The 15251-nt window shown below is 39.5% G+C and overlaps 1 protein-coding gene across 1 annotated transcript; it reads right to left on the bottom strand.

Moving 5' to 3' along the window:
• Nucleotides 1-6186: 6186 nt before the first annotated feature.
• Nucleotides 6187-12070, bottom strand: CLEC3A (C-type lectin domain family 3 member A). Its single transcript, XM_062586693.1, has 3 exons — nucleotides 11956-12070; nucleotides 9808-9888; nucleotides 6187-6578 (listed from the first exon to the last, which is right to left on the bottom strand). Exons 1-3 carry the CDS (start codon nucleotides 12068-12070, stop codon nucleotides 6187-6189), a joined length of 588 nt encoding a protein of 195 aa, XP_062442677.1.
• Nucleotides 12071-15251: the final 3181 nt, after the last annotated feature.

Here is a 15251-nt window from a genome sequence, read left to right as displayed (position 1 = left end):
CGGCCAGGTCCCCGGCAGGATCCGGCTGTGCCTGCGCGGAGCTCGGCGCCGCGCAGAGCCGGAGGCTGCGCGCCGCCGCCGCGGGCGCCTTCAGCACCGCGCGGGGCGGACAGCGCCCGCCGCGCCGGGGGCCGCCGGCGCTCGCCGCTGCCCCGGGACCCCCACCAGCTCTCCCTGGGGAAACAAACGGAAAGCAGCTAGTGTCCGGCTGGCTAAACCTCGCCTCCCCCGGCCCAGGAGGTCCCGGTGCCCCGCGATGCGGCTCTGGGACCCGGGAGCCGCTCGCGGACCTGGGGCGGGCGTTCAGTGCTGGCTGCTGGCGCAGGGAGCGCGGGAGCAGCGCTGAATCAGCTCCTCCAGTGCGCAGCAGTTTCCCCCAAAAATCCCCTTACTCTGGCCCACCCACTGCTCCCCCTGGGTCCTAATATAACGGTCAGGGAGACCACTCTCACAGTGGGGATCTCTGGGCAGCAACCGTGGAGGGCAGAGATGATGTAGGGGATGGCCTCAGTATTTAGGGTAGTCAGCCTGCATGGTCACTGCTACGCAGGAGGACGAAAGCCTTCCAACTTGGAAGTTTGGAAATTTCTTGCCAGTAAAGTACCTCATCTCTCTGTTCAGGTTTCACCTCACTTCAGGGCTGGGAGAGCAGGCGAAAAAATTAGGCTTTTTCCAAACCTTTCCTTCTTAAGCTGATGTCTGCTTTTGCTGCTTTCAACACCTCCAGAAATGAAATCAGGGCAGTAGCTAGTAAAAATAGAAGAGGAATGGCCACAATTTCCTGTTTTGACCTAAAGTCTGTTGAAGTGAATTAAAATTCCTTTCCCTGCAATAGTTGTCAGTCAGGCCTTTGCATCCTGAATGGGCTGTAGAATTTCACTAGGGAGTGTATCTCCAAAGCAAACATCTCTGAAGACCTGCTTCTGCTTCTCTCTTTCCTTCACTGGGACAAGATCAGGATCTGAGCAAAATAAGCTGCTATTAAGGGAACAATAGGTCTTTTCACTTGCAGCTGAATTTTCCAAAAAAGCAAAAGGAACTTGCAACTCCACGTTTTTAATAGCTGTCTGCTGTTAGAATACTTGAGAATGCTTGTCTTAAAGAATGCTGCATTGTAACATTTCTGCAGCAAGAGTCTGGAATAATCTGGTTGAAAACCCGTTGGTTTCAGTAGAAGTCTTTCCATTCACTTTACAGAACTTTGGCAACTTTTTATTTAGTTGACTGCAAGTGCAAGCCAAAGTAATAACCTGAATGTCATAGGTGTCTCAGGAGAAACCACAAGGTTTGCTCAGACTAGATTGTTTGCATTCAATAATACAACATTAAGAAGGCCTCAGCTCTGTTTTTCCTAATGATGTTTTATTTCCACATTATGACATTTTATTTTCACAAAATGATTACCTTTACCTGGGCAAATTATGCAGTACATTAGTAGAATGATAAAGATGTCACTGTGCTTCATTCCTGTCGCTATGAAGGCTGAGTATCCATGAAAGAGATCTTTTTCTTGATGTTGGTTTAAATTAAATAGATTATTTCAAATTCAAAGAGCTTGTTAATTGCTTGCAGCTTTATAGCGCTGATGCAGAGAAAAGGTGACTCATTTAAGAGTATATTATTTATTTAAACAAATAAAACATCTTTAGAGTCTTGTCAATACTGTGTTGCTGCTATTCTTTTTAACTCTGGCTATATTCTTCTTTAGCTATGCTGACAGATATGATCTATGTTTGTGGAATTTCCCACACTGCTTTTCCATGAGCATATAAGAATAAATCATGGTAAATGTAGCATGTTCTCATGTTTTAAGTCTGAATATATCTGTCTTCTAGACAGCCTATCTCATCATCTATGTAACTATATCGACTAAGTTTTGCTGACTAAGAATGGTCTTCAGTAAGTGATTATATTTATTATGAGAACAGGACGTTTGTTATGAACACTGAAAATAGATGCTCCTTCATGGTCTTGAGCAGTTTAGTCTGTCTGAGATTTGCCCTCTGTATGTGGAAGGTTGCTTAACTTGCCGTTAGTTACAGCAGCATGCTTATGCTATTTCCTCCCATCCTGCCACGTAATCTTTACCTTCTCTCTCTCTTTCTCTCTCCATCTTTTTGCCATCTTTTAAAGGGTAAAGTTAACTGCATTGTTTCATCCCAGAGTAAGGATAGCTACTGTGAGGGATTCACAGGCAGTCACACAAGGTGGCTGTACAGTATCTTGCTTGCATCTTGCCCAGGTCTGGTGTCAGACAGTAAAAGGACAAGTTTTTCATGTGTGCAGACTCACAGTACAGCACCATATTTCATTTCTTCTTTAAATGTTTTTGACTCAAAGTGAAAGCACTTCAAACTTGAACAAAGCTCATCCAAAGCTTCCAGCTTTTTCCTTACTCCATTTCAGCATTGAATTTGACTGTAACTCTATCATTAATTTTCTAATAAGTTTAACAAAGAATAAGTAGTTTTGCATAAAGTTCTGTCTGGGAGATCACCCTCTTCCTGGCCCAAGGAGTGAGGGAGTCTCTAGGAATGTCCTGGCAAGAGGACAGAGAATATGTATCGGGAGTATGAAAATGTGGAGATAATATATAGGAATATGTCTTGCAGTGGATCAAAGGGGTAAGTAACTGTGGCTGCAGTACATTGTGCTCTTCTCTCTCTAGGTGAAAGCAGGTTAGCCTCTGAGCTCATCAGAGGGCACAGAGAAACCATGTAGGCCAAGCAAGAGGGGAAAGAAAAGGCAAAGTTTGGAGACAACATGTGGAGATAGGTAACAAGCAGAGACAGAGAAAGGCCAGAAGTTTCAAGTAATCCTTCTCAGTCTGATCCTTTAAGCAATGAAAGATAAGCTGGTAAGTTCATCCTCATGCCCCTGGCCACACTGTGTCAGTAACAGGCTTTATTCATTATTTTAAAAGTGTTTTTAACTTTTTTTTATTTAGTTGACTGCAAGTACAAGCTGAAGTAATAACCCGAATGTCATAGGTGTCTCAGGAGAAACCACAAAGTTTGCTCAGACTAGATTGTTTGCATTCAAACCTCTGTACCTGAGATTTCCTCTCTCTACCTCTCAGGCAGTGTGGAGAGGTGGAAGTAATGCTCTGAGTGCATGCCAGCCTCTGGTGCTCTTCCTCCCTTGCATATAAGAGTTATGCCACCTGTACTGTCATGCTGCTGACTGAAGAGAAGAGGCTGCTTGGGGTTCAGTGCAATGCAGTTTCTCTCTCTTTCTCTGGGCCTATGTATGTCTGAAAGTGTTACACTGGTCTTTTCCTTTAGCAAACAATTAGGAAGAACTAAAGCAGTATTTGTTATGATAAAATGACACTTAAAATTTAGTATATTATGCATTCTTCTGTTACACCACTAGGTGTGAGTGTTGGAGCTTTTTCTGTTGTTGGTTTTACAGTAATGTACCTAAAAGTTGCTAATCATGTCCCACTGAATTCCTTGTCACCCAGGCAGTTCACAACTGAGTTGTGATAACTGTCCATCATGGAAATGGGAAATCACTAAGTGACCAACCACCCATCAGCAGAGCTGAATACCTAAGCTCTACTTGGTGGAGAATCCTTTAATTAAGCCTCCTAAGTCTGAGGAATAACATGCAAGCCTCCACGCTCTTACTTCCTTTTTTCCCAATGTGCCTCCATGTACTTGGGAGTAGGAATCCCTGGGGCACAGCTTTGTACAGCCATTGCAGAGATGAGAAGTATTCAGAACCCAGAGCTGGAATTTGAAGGGAAAACATCACTAGGAGATCTCAGGGATTTTAGAAACTAATCACTGGAGACAGAGGTACAGAAAGAAGCCTAATCTGCTTAAATCAAAAAGACAGGAAAAAGGGAAGGTAGGGAGCATAAGATCTTGGGATAAGAAGTAGCACAGAAAAAAGTCTGAGCAGACTCTCCTTGAGTCTGTGTCAGGCTGGCTGTCCACTAGGCAGCAAATACTCATCCCCATCTCTTTATACAGTTGCAGTCATTGAAAGGAAAGACAGAGTGACAGTTAACTTGACAGGAAAAAGTTTAGCTCCCCACCTGCTCCATTTTCTGTCTGTCCCCTTCCTGTTGCAGGCCTTTCTGTTGTTTACTGTCCCATTACCATCTCTTTTTCATCTCCATTCATCCCATTTTTTTCCATCATTTTTTGTCTTCTTCGGGTCTCTCTTTGTTATTGCTTAACTAAGTATTCTCCTAGGATTCTTTAATTTTTGTTATTGATTTCTTTATGGTGGATTTTGTCTTTGTGAAGTAATCACTTCTAAACAAATAGTTATTTATGTCTCTAGTATCTGTACTCACTGGATGATGAACATCCACCAGAAATACCTATACCTATTTTCAATTCCTGCTTGTAACTTTAGAAATTTGACTGAAGTAGATTGAAGAAAACAGGACATAAAATAATAAATTCCTCATTTTGATAATCATTGTGGAAGTAGGTTCTTGAATTTCTGGTGAATTTGCAGTTTGACTGTAGCTTTAGGGATGTGCACAAATACTGAACTATTTCAGACAAGCCAGAGGTAAAAATGGCGCACCAAATTCCTGCAGACTTTTAATCATGTTAAAATGTAGATAAATGGAGTGTCACTTCCCAATCTTAGTAAAGGTTGGTAGATTTTGAAAGGAGGTTAGAGGTATTTGGGGACTTTTTTTGCCCCTTTATTTTAACTCAGGAGATAAGTAAGAGAATTCAGAATCAGGCCTGTTTTAAAAATTCATAAAGTTCTGGGAAATGCAATGAATTACGACACATACTACAATGCATAGAATGGTTGCATCTCGTACGCCACTTACGCAAATTGGGATCCAGATTGCATCCTGCAGCATATGAAGATATTAGTCTTAAGAAAATAACCCTTAGGAAAAGCACTAGGAAGGAAAGATCTTCACATGCATGCTCAAACTCTTAAAAATGCTACTACACTTAAATACCAGCTATTGCAAATTTATTGCACAATTTAAGGATATCTTGCACAATTAAAAGGCAAAAATTAAGAGTTAGCTTCCAAGCAATGATATATTTAAATAGTTAACAGAAATTCCATTACACAAGAAAGAAAATGCAGTTTATAACGTGAAAGTAAAGCAGTATTTGTGAGGTTCAGAACAACAAAAAATAACCATCACATTTTACTTCACTTCCAAATGTCAGATGTTAAATTAAAAATGTGCATCATGTAGGCAAACAAGTGATGGCATGGCCCACTCCTTTGTGCCACTCAAGCGTGCTGCCTGCCTTCTAGGAAGATGTGAATGTGTTTTTATACTGGGCTCGAAAGGGGATCATGCCTCTCTGTTCATGCGTGCTGTGGCTCAGCAGGACAGTGTTACAAAGCCTCTTTCTGCTCTTGCTGTGGAGGAGGCTTTTGCACATCTTGCTGGGCATAGTAAGTACCATATAGTAGAGGTATGATTTAGTACCATGTTGGTTTCCTCTGTGGGAACATTCCAGATGGCTTTTAATATTCAATAGTTAATACTGAAACAAGCTCACTAGAAACAATCACATTCAGACTAATTGAAGTTTTAGAACTACTAGTTCCTCTGTTTTCTAACAGTGTATCATTTTTGGCTCCAAGTATTTTTTAAAAATTTACATCAGATTTTCCTATTTTGCTTTCTTAAACCATAAGTAAAAATTGTGGTTGCAGATTCATCATGTTAAACTCTATAGGATGATGGCCGTTTTTTTGCAGGAGCTTACGTAACCCAAAAGTCCTTTTCAAGCACTAAACTAAACCTCTAGGATCCCTAGGCCTTGTGTTGGCACATGCCACTGTATACAGCAATCAGTTGGTAAACTTGCGATAAATTCACTAGAACTCTGAGATCAAGCAAACACTATCCTATCAAGGAGATAGGAGGTACAGAACTAGAAGGTGAATTCCAGCAACCCGAACATCAGGTTGAGAGAATATAGCAAAATAAAATGCAATATAGATCAAAACATAATGTATATTCCTGTATGTGGTGAGAGCTCTCACTAAATATAACATTTTTAGCATCTGAATAGAAAATAAATTAATAAAGAAAAATTCACTCTCAAGGAAGACTGAGTACAATGCAGGAGATGGATATTTTTGACTCATGACTCTTTAAGTGGGAGGGGCAACTAACATGCAAAACTGCGTGTTTATAACCCATAACATGGTCATAATAATTTGTATATGGAATTATGGGATCAGAAATTCACAAATATATCTTTTGGCTGTACGGCAGACTTCATCTACCCACTTGCCCTGTGATGACTGAGAAAAAAATACACAGTTTTCACGCTTCCCCCCGTTTGGTTGGGCGTGATCCCAATTGAAGTACTCTAGAACCATGCCATTGACATCAACAAATTTCCCTTCATTTGTCATGTCATTGACACCCAGCCAAAACTCAGACACTCTAGGCATGCTTTTCTTGCCATAGTCTCGAAGAATATTTGTTTCGTCACTGTTCCTTGGGATAGCCAGTGTCCCTCCCTTGGCTATGCAGTCTTCGTTGGCTTCATGAAAATGTTTGGTGCCTTCAGACACAAGGTAGCACTTCTTATGGGCCTTTGTCCCACGAAGACAGACTGTGAACAGATATTGGTTGGCATGTTTAGTAAAAGCTTTGGCTATATCTTTAAGTAATGTTTCCTAAAAAGATAATTTTCTAAAGGTATGCTGAAGATTAAGCAGATAAATCTTTTAATAAATGAATGGCTGTGTTTATACTGTCTCTAGAGGGTGGTCTGGAAAGAGTAGTGGGACCAGTCAGGGACTGCCATTCCTCCTGTGCATGTACGACCTTGTACACAACTAGTGCATTAGTATGTCTTGGGTGAGTGTGGACAGGGTGTCCAAAGGCACTCTGCAAAGCACCTTTGGGTACCAGGGCAGCCACAAGCGTAATATGCTTCTTATGGCTCGTTCTAGTTCTGTGTTCTTATGGCTGCTCCAGAGAAGAGTCACTTAAGAAGAGGGACAAACATAGCTGTGGTCTTAACATCATAAAATGCTTTAGAAAATCTTTCTCATGTTTATGCTAATGAACCTGAGGCATGATTCCAAGCCCCAGATTCCTTCCAGCAGTTTAATTATCTGAAGAATTTTTTTTTATTCTGCTGTTCCAGAACACTAAAATATAACTCAGGTCTACTGTCCGTGTATCTTATGAGTCCTTTTTTGTAAATAGTTCTGCTTTCACATATTTTACCTTACTTCATCAGTCTCTTAAAACTGATGGAGTAGATGAGGAATGGATGTTTTTACTCTTGGCAGCTGTGAGTTAGTCGTCAGGAAATCTGTACTTGGCTTTATACTAAAGAGATAGATCTAAAGATCTCTCTACGTTTACGATATGCATTTGCTTTAAATGCCAAAGTAAAGTGTTATGCATTAGCTACACCTAGCTTCTTGCAGACAAATGAAGGACAGAAAACATGAAAATGATATTTTAAATGTGTCCTGCTCACTAGAAGAATATTGATTTGAAATTCATAATGCAATTTGCTCTCTGGACAATTGATAAAAGTATATTACCACCTGCAGAGGAGTATGCATTTGCAACTTTATTTCTTAATTTCTAGACTTTCCAGTAACATCCTTCCCTTCAGAATCTAAATTAAAATGAGGTAAAGTGGCTTAAGTCTATAAACCTTTTTTTAAAAGCAAGAGTACACTCTTTATTGAGCTTGCGTGACAATCTGAACCAAATAATCTAAACATTTGCATTTATAAATCTGTTTGCTGTTAATTTTACAACCACATGTGGTAACCACAGGTATGCCAGCATGTCCCTTCCCAAGTCCTTCCCCTGTGCTTAGTTTTATCCACTGGAACATGTCAGGGAAGTTTTGATGTAAAGTAGAAATATGCTAGAACATGACTTTGCCATCTGCTCTGTATTTGGAATTGCCTCTGTCAGTCTGTGTGGGTAAGCTTGCAGGAATGAATCTTTAAACTTTGCTTTCCAGCTCTTCTAATGCAGATACTTCAAAACATGATTCTCCTAAGAAAAATACATACAAGAAGAAAACTCTCTTTGAAGGAGAGTTCCTTTCAAGTTCATGAAGGTAGAAAAGGGCTCAAATATACTACTATAGCAGTTATTTTTAGAATCCTTCATCTGATTACTTCCAGTCTGTTTCATTTGTTGCTTAAATTCATCTTTACTTATATTACAAATATGTTGTGAAACGATATGGACATCTTCTGTCCTGATGTTTTCTATAATCTGTTTCTAATTCTGTCATCTGTTCTGGTAAAAAATAATTATTTAATCAAAAGGATATGGAAATCTGCTTTGGATCATATTCTGTGTGTCTCAGTTCTTTAGTATTTCCAGTTGTAGTAGTCATTGTATTCTATAGCTGCATTGTCAAGATTATCATTTTGCTGCAGGGCTTAACCTTCAAACTTTTCATCTTTTGCAGCTGCTAAAGTTGACAGTGGCCAAAGAAAAGTAATGATCATCATTGCCAAATTTCAAACCCTTTTACAAATTCTATATTCAGAGGAAAGATCAGACTTTACCTACTTTACTTTGGTAATGCTGCAGTAATGATGCAGATTTGTCCTCTTTTGGGAAAAAGTACCTGCTGCTAAATGGCAGTATGCATACATTTCATAACATTCATTTTACAGTATGTAGAAAGAAGACATGGGAATTCAGACAAAAGAAGACAGATTTTAATGTATGTGTTTTGGAAATGCCTTTAAACCAAAAAATCAGCTACTTCTTGAAGTTTCATGAGGCCATTAATAAATGCAAGCAGTCAGAACTGGAGGGTGATAGATCTCTTTTACCAAATCTGGAATCTAGTAGAACAGTGTAGGTTCTGGATATAGAATATAGCTCAAAATAAGTTTTGAGGATAGAAATTCCTCTGGTTCTGGTTTCATTTCTAAGCCACTGCATGATTGCTCTCAAACTCCTTCTGGAAGCAGTGCAAGAACTACCTGTAAACAAAAGTTACTTGTCTAGCACAGGCTTCCTCTTAGAAGAAATTTCTAAAGTCTGACTTTTTAATCTAAAAGAAAAACATTGTCTGTAGCTGGAAAAGGTCTGTGAAGCTGAACATATAAAATAGGATAACCCAGATATTACCATCTGTGAGCAAAATATATCCTCTTTCATGTGAATGATGTCATTTCCTCTGTAATGTCCTCTCTTAGGTGTTTAATTGCCAAGTTTTGTGTCAACAGCTGTGCAAAAACAGAACTGTCTGGTAGGTGCAGGTGTATTTACCCTTCTTATTTTGTTTGGAAATTTCCATCTGGCTATTTAAATACTTAAAGGACTCTGCATATTGATTCAGGATACTTCTCAGCTCACAGTGGATGCTACTTTAAAGTTTTGTGGCAACATTCATTTTCAAATGTAGCAAATTACACACCTTATTTTAGCTTCTCATTTCTAGATAGTCTCAGCCTTCTCCAGAAATGTTCTGTCTTCATAGTTAGCTCATGTTTATGTCCAAGCCGAACACCCAGAAACCCAGCATTCCTCAGGTTGCCTTTGTCTGATTATATCTAAAATGCACGAAAATCATAGCGTAGGGCTGTGCCTAGCAAAAACAAAAGTAATTCTTGCTCCAGAGGGCTTTACTGGAGAATCATCACTTGTGTACCGTTAGATCATTCAAATGCATATTTGATTTTATTTGTGTGCTTCCTTCAGCACTTTTCTCGTCATTGCCACTGTGGCATACTATGCTCTTAAGGACATATTTCTCAGAGTCACATGTTCCCATCAAAGATATGGGTGAGGCTGAGGAGTAGGAGAGAGGGAAAGCAGTGATTCAATGTAAGCTGGTTTACCTGTCTGAAGTGCTTGCATTTCTTTCAGAGCATTTACCTCTCGCCACAGCTTGTCAATCTGGGTCTTTAGGTCATCTTTTTCTTAAATAAAATAAACATACAGAGAGATAAGCAGATATTCATGCAAAAAAAAATGGATACTTTGTATGTCAAAAGCTGTTTCATGGGTTTCTGCACTATTGAGATATCTTCCAAAATAAAGAGTTTTCTGTAATGAAAGGATTAATTTCAGAACCAACAGTGTACAGGTACAAAAGTAAATAGGCAAATTTTGGTGTAAATTAGATACTGCCATGCTAAATAGCAATTAGCAGCATCAAGAATCCATGTTTTTAAAGCATCACTAGGATATGGTCCAATTGAAAATGAGATTTAAACAACAAAGGTGAAAGGCAAAGGTGCTTTACTCCTATTTTTACAGGAAGGAGCAGGACACAAGTTTTGTCTATTCAAAAAAATGTTAATTAGGGGACCATAAAAGTTCCACACAATTCTTGCTCTGAGGCAGTGAGGGACAGACCAACTTGCTGACCTCCCCTCCCTACAGAAGTGTTGGAAGAGCCGCCCCCTCCACCAGCACAGAGAGGGTCTGGGAAGCTCTGGCAGGGCCTCCACTTGAGTCACCCAAATTTACCCTGAGTCACCCCTTTCTGGCAGAAAAGCACAAACAAAATGATGGGACAAGAAAAGATACTGATTTGCACATATGAACTCCATTTTCATGTCCTCTTAATTTCTTTTTTCTTAATCGTTGCCTGGAGAGGTTGTGGAGTCTCCTTCTCTGGAGGTATTCAAGGCCTGCTTGGATGCAACCCTGTCTAACATGCTCTGGGTGACCCTGCTGAGCAAGGAGGTTGGACTAGATGATCTCCAGAGGTCCCTTCCAACCTTACTGATTCTGTGAACCCACTACCATCAAACAACTAGCAGGCATGTTTCCATTGCCCAAGAATAAAAGCTGATTGCAGCAGTAATCAGGCCTTCCAGGAGCCGCTGTAACAAGCACAAGGAATAAATAGCTCTTTCACAAGTAGTTGAACAAAACCACAGTTCCTCTAGATATATGTTACATCACCTAATCATCCAGTTGCACTGGAGGATTTGGATAGCTAATCTGGAGCTGTAACTGTCAGTCTGGCCAGATAGGAGATCAAAATGAGAAAAAAGCAGCTGAGCTCATAGTGTAGCATTTTTCATAGTGGGACGCTGATGCAGATCTCATTTCTCCACCCACATTCTGAATTTCACAAAATCTTGGAGAACCTGAGTGTCATTAGTGGAAGGTTAACAGAATGTTTGGAGCAGCACAAATAAATAAGCACATCGTTAGGATACTAAGCTAAAAAGTAGATAGATTAAAAAGGAGAAATATGTATATAACTGTTTAGCTCCAGAGCAGTATAATCATCCTGTAAAATGGCTTTATCAAAGCTGCATTCTTTTCACTGACTAGGAGTTTAAATATTTGCCAGCAGTATAACCGTCATCATACTCTCTTTTATTAGAAATAAGCTTTTAAATTAAATACACAGACATTTTCAAACAACATTCAAGAGTTTTTTATTTGCCCTGTAAGCTTTGCTTGAGGAATTTATTCTTTATCTTTTTCTACTAATTCTCTTTTATTAGTTTGACTTGGCATTTCACAGTGCTTCTCACCCAGGTAAAATAATATTCCACAAATATTAGACAGACATTCTATTAAAACTAGGAAATAGTACAAAAATCTGAACAATAATCTATGGAGATTTACTATTTTATTCTACTCTTTTCCACTATGTGTACATGAATTTCTGTTTTTCTGATCTTAGTCAATATATACGAAGTAACTAAGAATCATTGCCTGGAATCTTCTCTCCACTATACCTTTGAGTCCTAAATTATGTCAACAGAGTTGAATAAGCGTAACAGAGCAAGATATTTACAACTGTTATACAGCTCTATTTATATAACTCATTTTGGCACATTATTCTTGGCTTTACTATCATAAAAATATTTTAGAGAGAGACATAATATGGATTTAGCTTTCCTATGTTAATAAGCATATGTATCATATTAGTTTCTGATTCATGTGGTATTATTTAAGTGCACAGTAAGCTCCATAAAGTCCATAAGACTCTCTCCCTTCTCCCAGTTAAAGCCCAATACCTTTCACTCGACGTTTGCTGTGCTTCCTGGCTTTGAATTTTGAAGCCTGGCTTATAGTCTGATCCAGCAGTAGTATGCATATGAGTAGAAAAATCGTAAGTCCAGTTTGTGCCATGTCTCTTTCAAAGAATAAGAAACTTCAAGAGCTTCCCTTGGTGGCTACTTGAGCAAGTCACATAGACACATCTCAGTAGGAACTGACTGAGGTCAGTTTTTTAAAAGTGTAGTGATAGGGTTGGCTGTACTTCTTGCTTACGAAATGTGTTTAATACTTAAGCTGGCTCAGCATAAGGTACCCCCTTGTTCTCACGCCTCATCTGAAATTCTTATTTCCTTCTTGAGTTCAGCTGAGACATGTTGCTTTTATGGAGGAAATACCAGCACTGAACAGAGCTCTGATTGCCATTAATGAATGCCATTTCTTCAAAGATAATGTTTAATCTTTGAAGCTGAAAGGATTGGACAAGCAGATGCTCAAGAATGCCCTATGCAATGGCAGCTTCACAGGAGGATACCAAAAGGGGACTTTTATAAAGTGATAGCTTCCCCCGACATGGATCTCCCCAAGCTGGTTAACCATAAGCAATGGCCATGATTTTATTTACATTGAAGCAAAGAGAATATCATCCCTGAGTTCATGGCAGCAGGCCATTAAATATATGCATTGATTTTATATAAATATATACACACACAAACACATACACGCATGTGTGCGCACACAGAGTATATGTATGCTTAGATCACATGTTATGTTACGAGTGCATTTATTAATTTAGGAGGAGTTAATAATACTTAGTAGATACTACCGCAGAGACGGAAGTTCGCTTCCTCCACAAAGTCCTGACTGTGTGGGTCAGAGAAAGCATGCTGATCTCAGTAAAGCACAAGATACTCAAAGCAGGACTGTGTCTCCAGACTCTAGAGAGCCCTCTGCATTTGGATCCCAGATTGTCAGGCTTTTATCAGAACTGTAAGAGCAAGGACTTACTACTTTGTTAACTGAAACATGCTGTTACAGTATATGAATGCATACTTGCTGTTTCCAACCCCCACATACAGTCTAAAACCACTTCAGTACTTAGCATGTAAAAGCACAACTACAGCATGTGTTTCAGATACCTTCAAACAGGTAGAATCCAACATGGCTTCTAGTTGCTTCTAGTTCAGATAAACTTCTATTAATCATTAGTTAATACATGCATTTCAGTACACATTTACATGTGGAGAAAACTCCCATTTGAACTAGCACACCAGAAACTGAAATACGAGCTTTCAGAGAGGAAAACAAGGCGCTTTGCAAGGTGCTGGTTCAAGATTTAATCTGTCATTTAGAACATTTAGAACTAACCAGAAGTTCAGGGTCAATCTATATTTTATCTCAGTGATATTGGGACATCAATGTAAGTTAATTAATGAGAGGCAGCAGAATCAATAATTGCCTCCAGTTAAGTTTTTCACTAAGTCCCTCCTGAGAGGTTGTTGAATTATATGTGAGGCTGATCCTGAACCTCTGCAATTTATAGCCTGACGTATTAAACTATTGCTGATTTTAGGTTACTTCAGGCTGTAAACCATGATACCTCTAGAGCTGTTTCATGTGGAGCTCAGCTGTTCCAGCTGTAGGGACTTTGAGAGAGGCAGGACATGCAGTGGGGGTCAGCAAGCATTTTAGTGAGCCTGTTTAAGGACTCAGCACTCTAATTTACTTGTTCCTGCTTCTAGGAACACAAGTTTTCTGACATAGACTTTCTTTTCTTTATGTAAAGTGAAGTCTGACAGAAAAAGATTCGTACTCTACCTAGGCAAGCACATAACTCGCTAGAAAAGGAGGTATAAAGAAAACACAGATCCGGTGTTCTGAGAGTTCTGGGCCAAGAGCCCAAATAAAAGCCTGTACTTTTTGGAGTATGCTATGTAATGTCCTTTTAAGAACAGACTGATACCCTGTTTTGAAAGCTTCACCCAAAGCAGCACCTCATTCAGTAGTCTCGGAGAGCATTATCAGTATGAACTTCCTCAGGCGGATTTCACTCCTGAAAACTGAATCACAAAGTTGTCCTTGTAGCTGCTATAAGAAACCTCAAGGGTATAGGGGACTGTTTGCCTAGAAATTGTCCAGAGTGCCTGAGAAATAGGTTTCACCTTTACTTATGGCTACTCCAGAGCAAGTGAGGAAGCAAGTTTTTACTTTTATATACAGTGTGTGGGCAGGAGAAGTAGTGAAAAGTCAAAATATGTTCCTGAGGACATGTAATTTCCCAGTGCTACTGTGAAGTAGCAGGACATGGGACATAGTAAGATGCCTAGAGCCTTCCTGAAGTAAATACCTGGTCTATATGTGATTTGAAACCAGCATTACAATGTCATTTAGAGTTGTGATGTTTCTTTTACTACTGTAGTTACAGTAATATAATAGAGTCCAAAGGCTGGACAGTTATATATGTATAGAAGTAACTTTTCTTGGGATACATTATTCCTCTTCCTATATCAGAACATGCTCTACAGATATAAACAGCTTCATGCTGTTACAGCTGCATCTAGACTAGGATGAGATTGCACTTTTTGTTTTTTATAGGAATACAGTAGAACTTCTCCTTACAGACAAAATCTTCGTTTCTCCAGAGGTGCTTAGTTTGATATGAAACATCTTGCAAAAGCATAGTTGCTGTGCTGCTCAGGCACCTATGTGGTTTTACAGCTCCCGTCTCCCCATCACATTGCTTTTACTTTCGGACAACCGACCCATTCAGAGCACAAGCAGCCTTTGTTGAAAGGTTCTTTTCAGTTTCTCCACAAGAGGCTCTTCAAGGTAAAAAGTCAATTCCCTCCAGAGACAGTTCCACCTTTATATGCTCCTGTAAACTGTCTCAGAAAAACTCTTTATAAAACTGTTTTTTTCCTCTCCATTCTCAGCCATCACTGGGCTTGTGGAAACAACATGCAATTGGGCACAGAGTGTGAGAAGTCAGTGTGAGACAAGGACTGGATGCCAGGCTGAAATCCTGAAATAGGTCTGGCTACAGAGATCATTTTCTGCTGTGAAGATCCTATATAGGAGGATAATGTCATTTACTTATCTCCTGAGCTAGTAAAGCTAAAAATAAAACACTACTTGTAAAATAATATCTTTTAAGAAAGCTAATGCTTCATTCTGTAGAAGAGCAAACTACTCAAATATTGCTATTATGCTAGCTCTGTTTTTCTGAGGTCTACAATGCTTTCCAGGCTTTAGAGCTAATTGTGTTGTGGCATGTTTGACCAATGTGCCACTGATGGGCTGTTGCTGTATCTGTTAC

This window comes from Rhea pennata, chromosome 13 (assembly GCF_028389875.1).
Source record: "Rhea pennata isolate bPtePen1 chromosome 13, bPtePen1.pri, whole genome shotgun sequence".
Classification (NCBI taxonomy): domain Eukaryota; kingdom Metazoa; phylum Chordata; class Aves; order Rheiformes; family Rheidae; genus Rhea; species Rhea pennata.
The sequence above is the reverse complement of the archived record's forward strand: the minus strand, read 5'-3'. Positions and strand labels throughout refer to the sequence as shown.

Bases quoted from the DNA above. Each gene is read 5' to 3' on its own strand.
- CLEC3A (XM_062586693.1), bottom strand. From the start codon at position 12,070: ATGGCACAAACTGGACTTACGATTTTTCTACTCATATGCATACTACTG. The intron at 9,889-11,955 runs GTATTGGGCTTT...ATTTTATTTAAG, and splicing joins CAGCAAACGTCGAGTGAAAG to AAAAAGATGACCTAAAGACC. The intron at 6,579-9,807 runs GTAAACCAGCTT...ATCTGTTCACAG, and splicing joins AATGCAAGCACTTCAGACAG to TCTGTCTTCGTGGGACAAAG.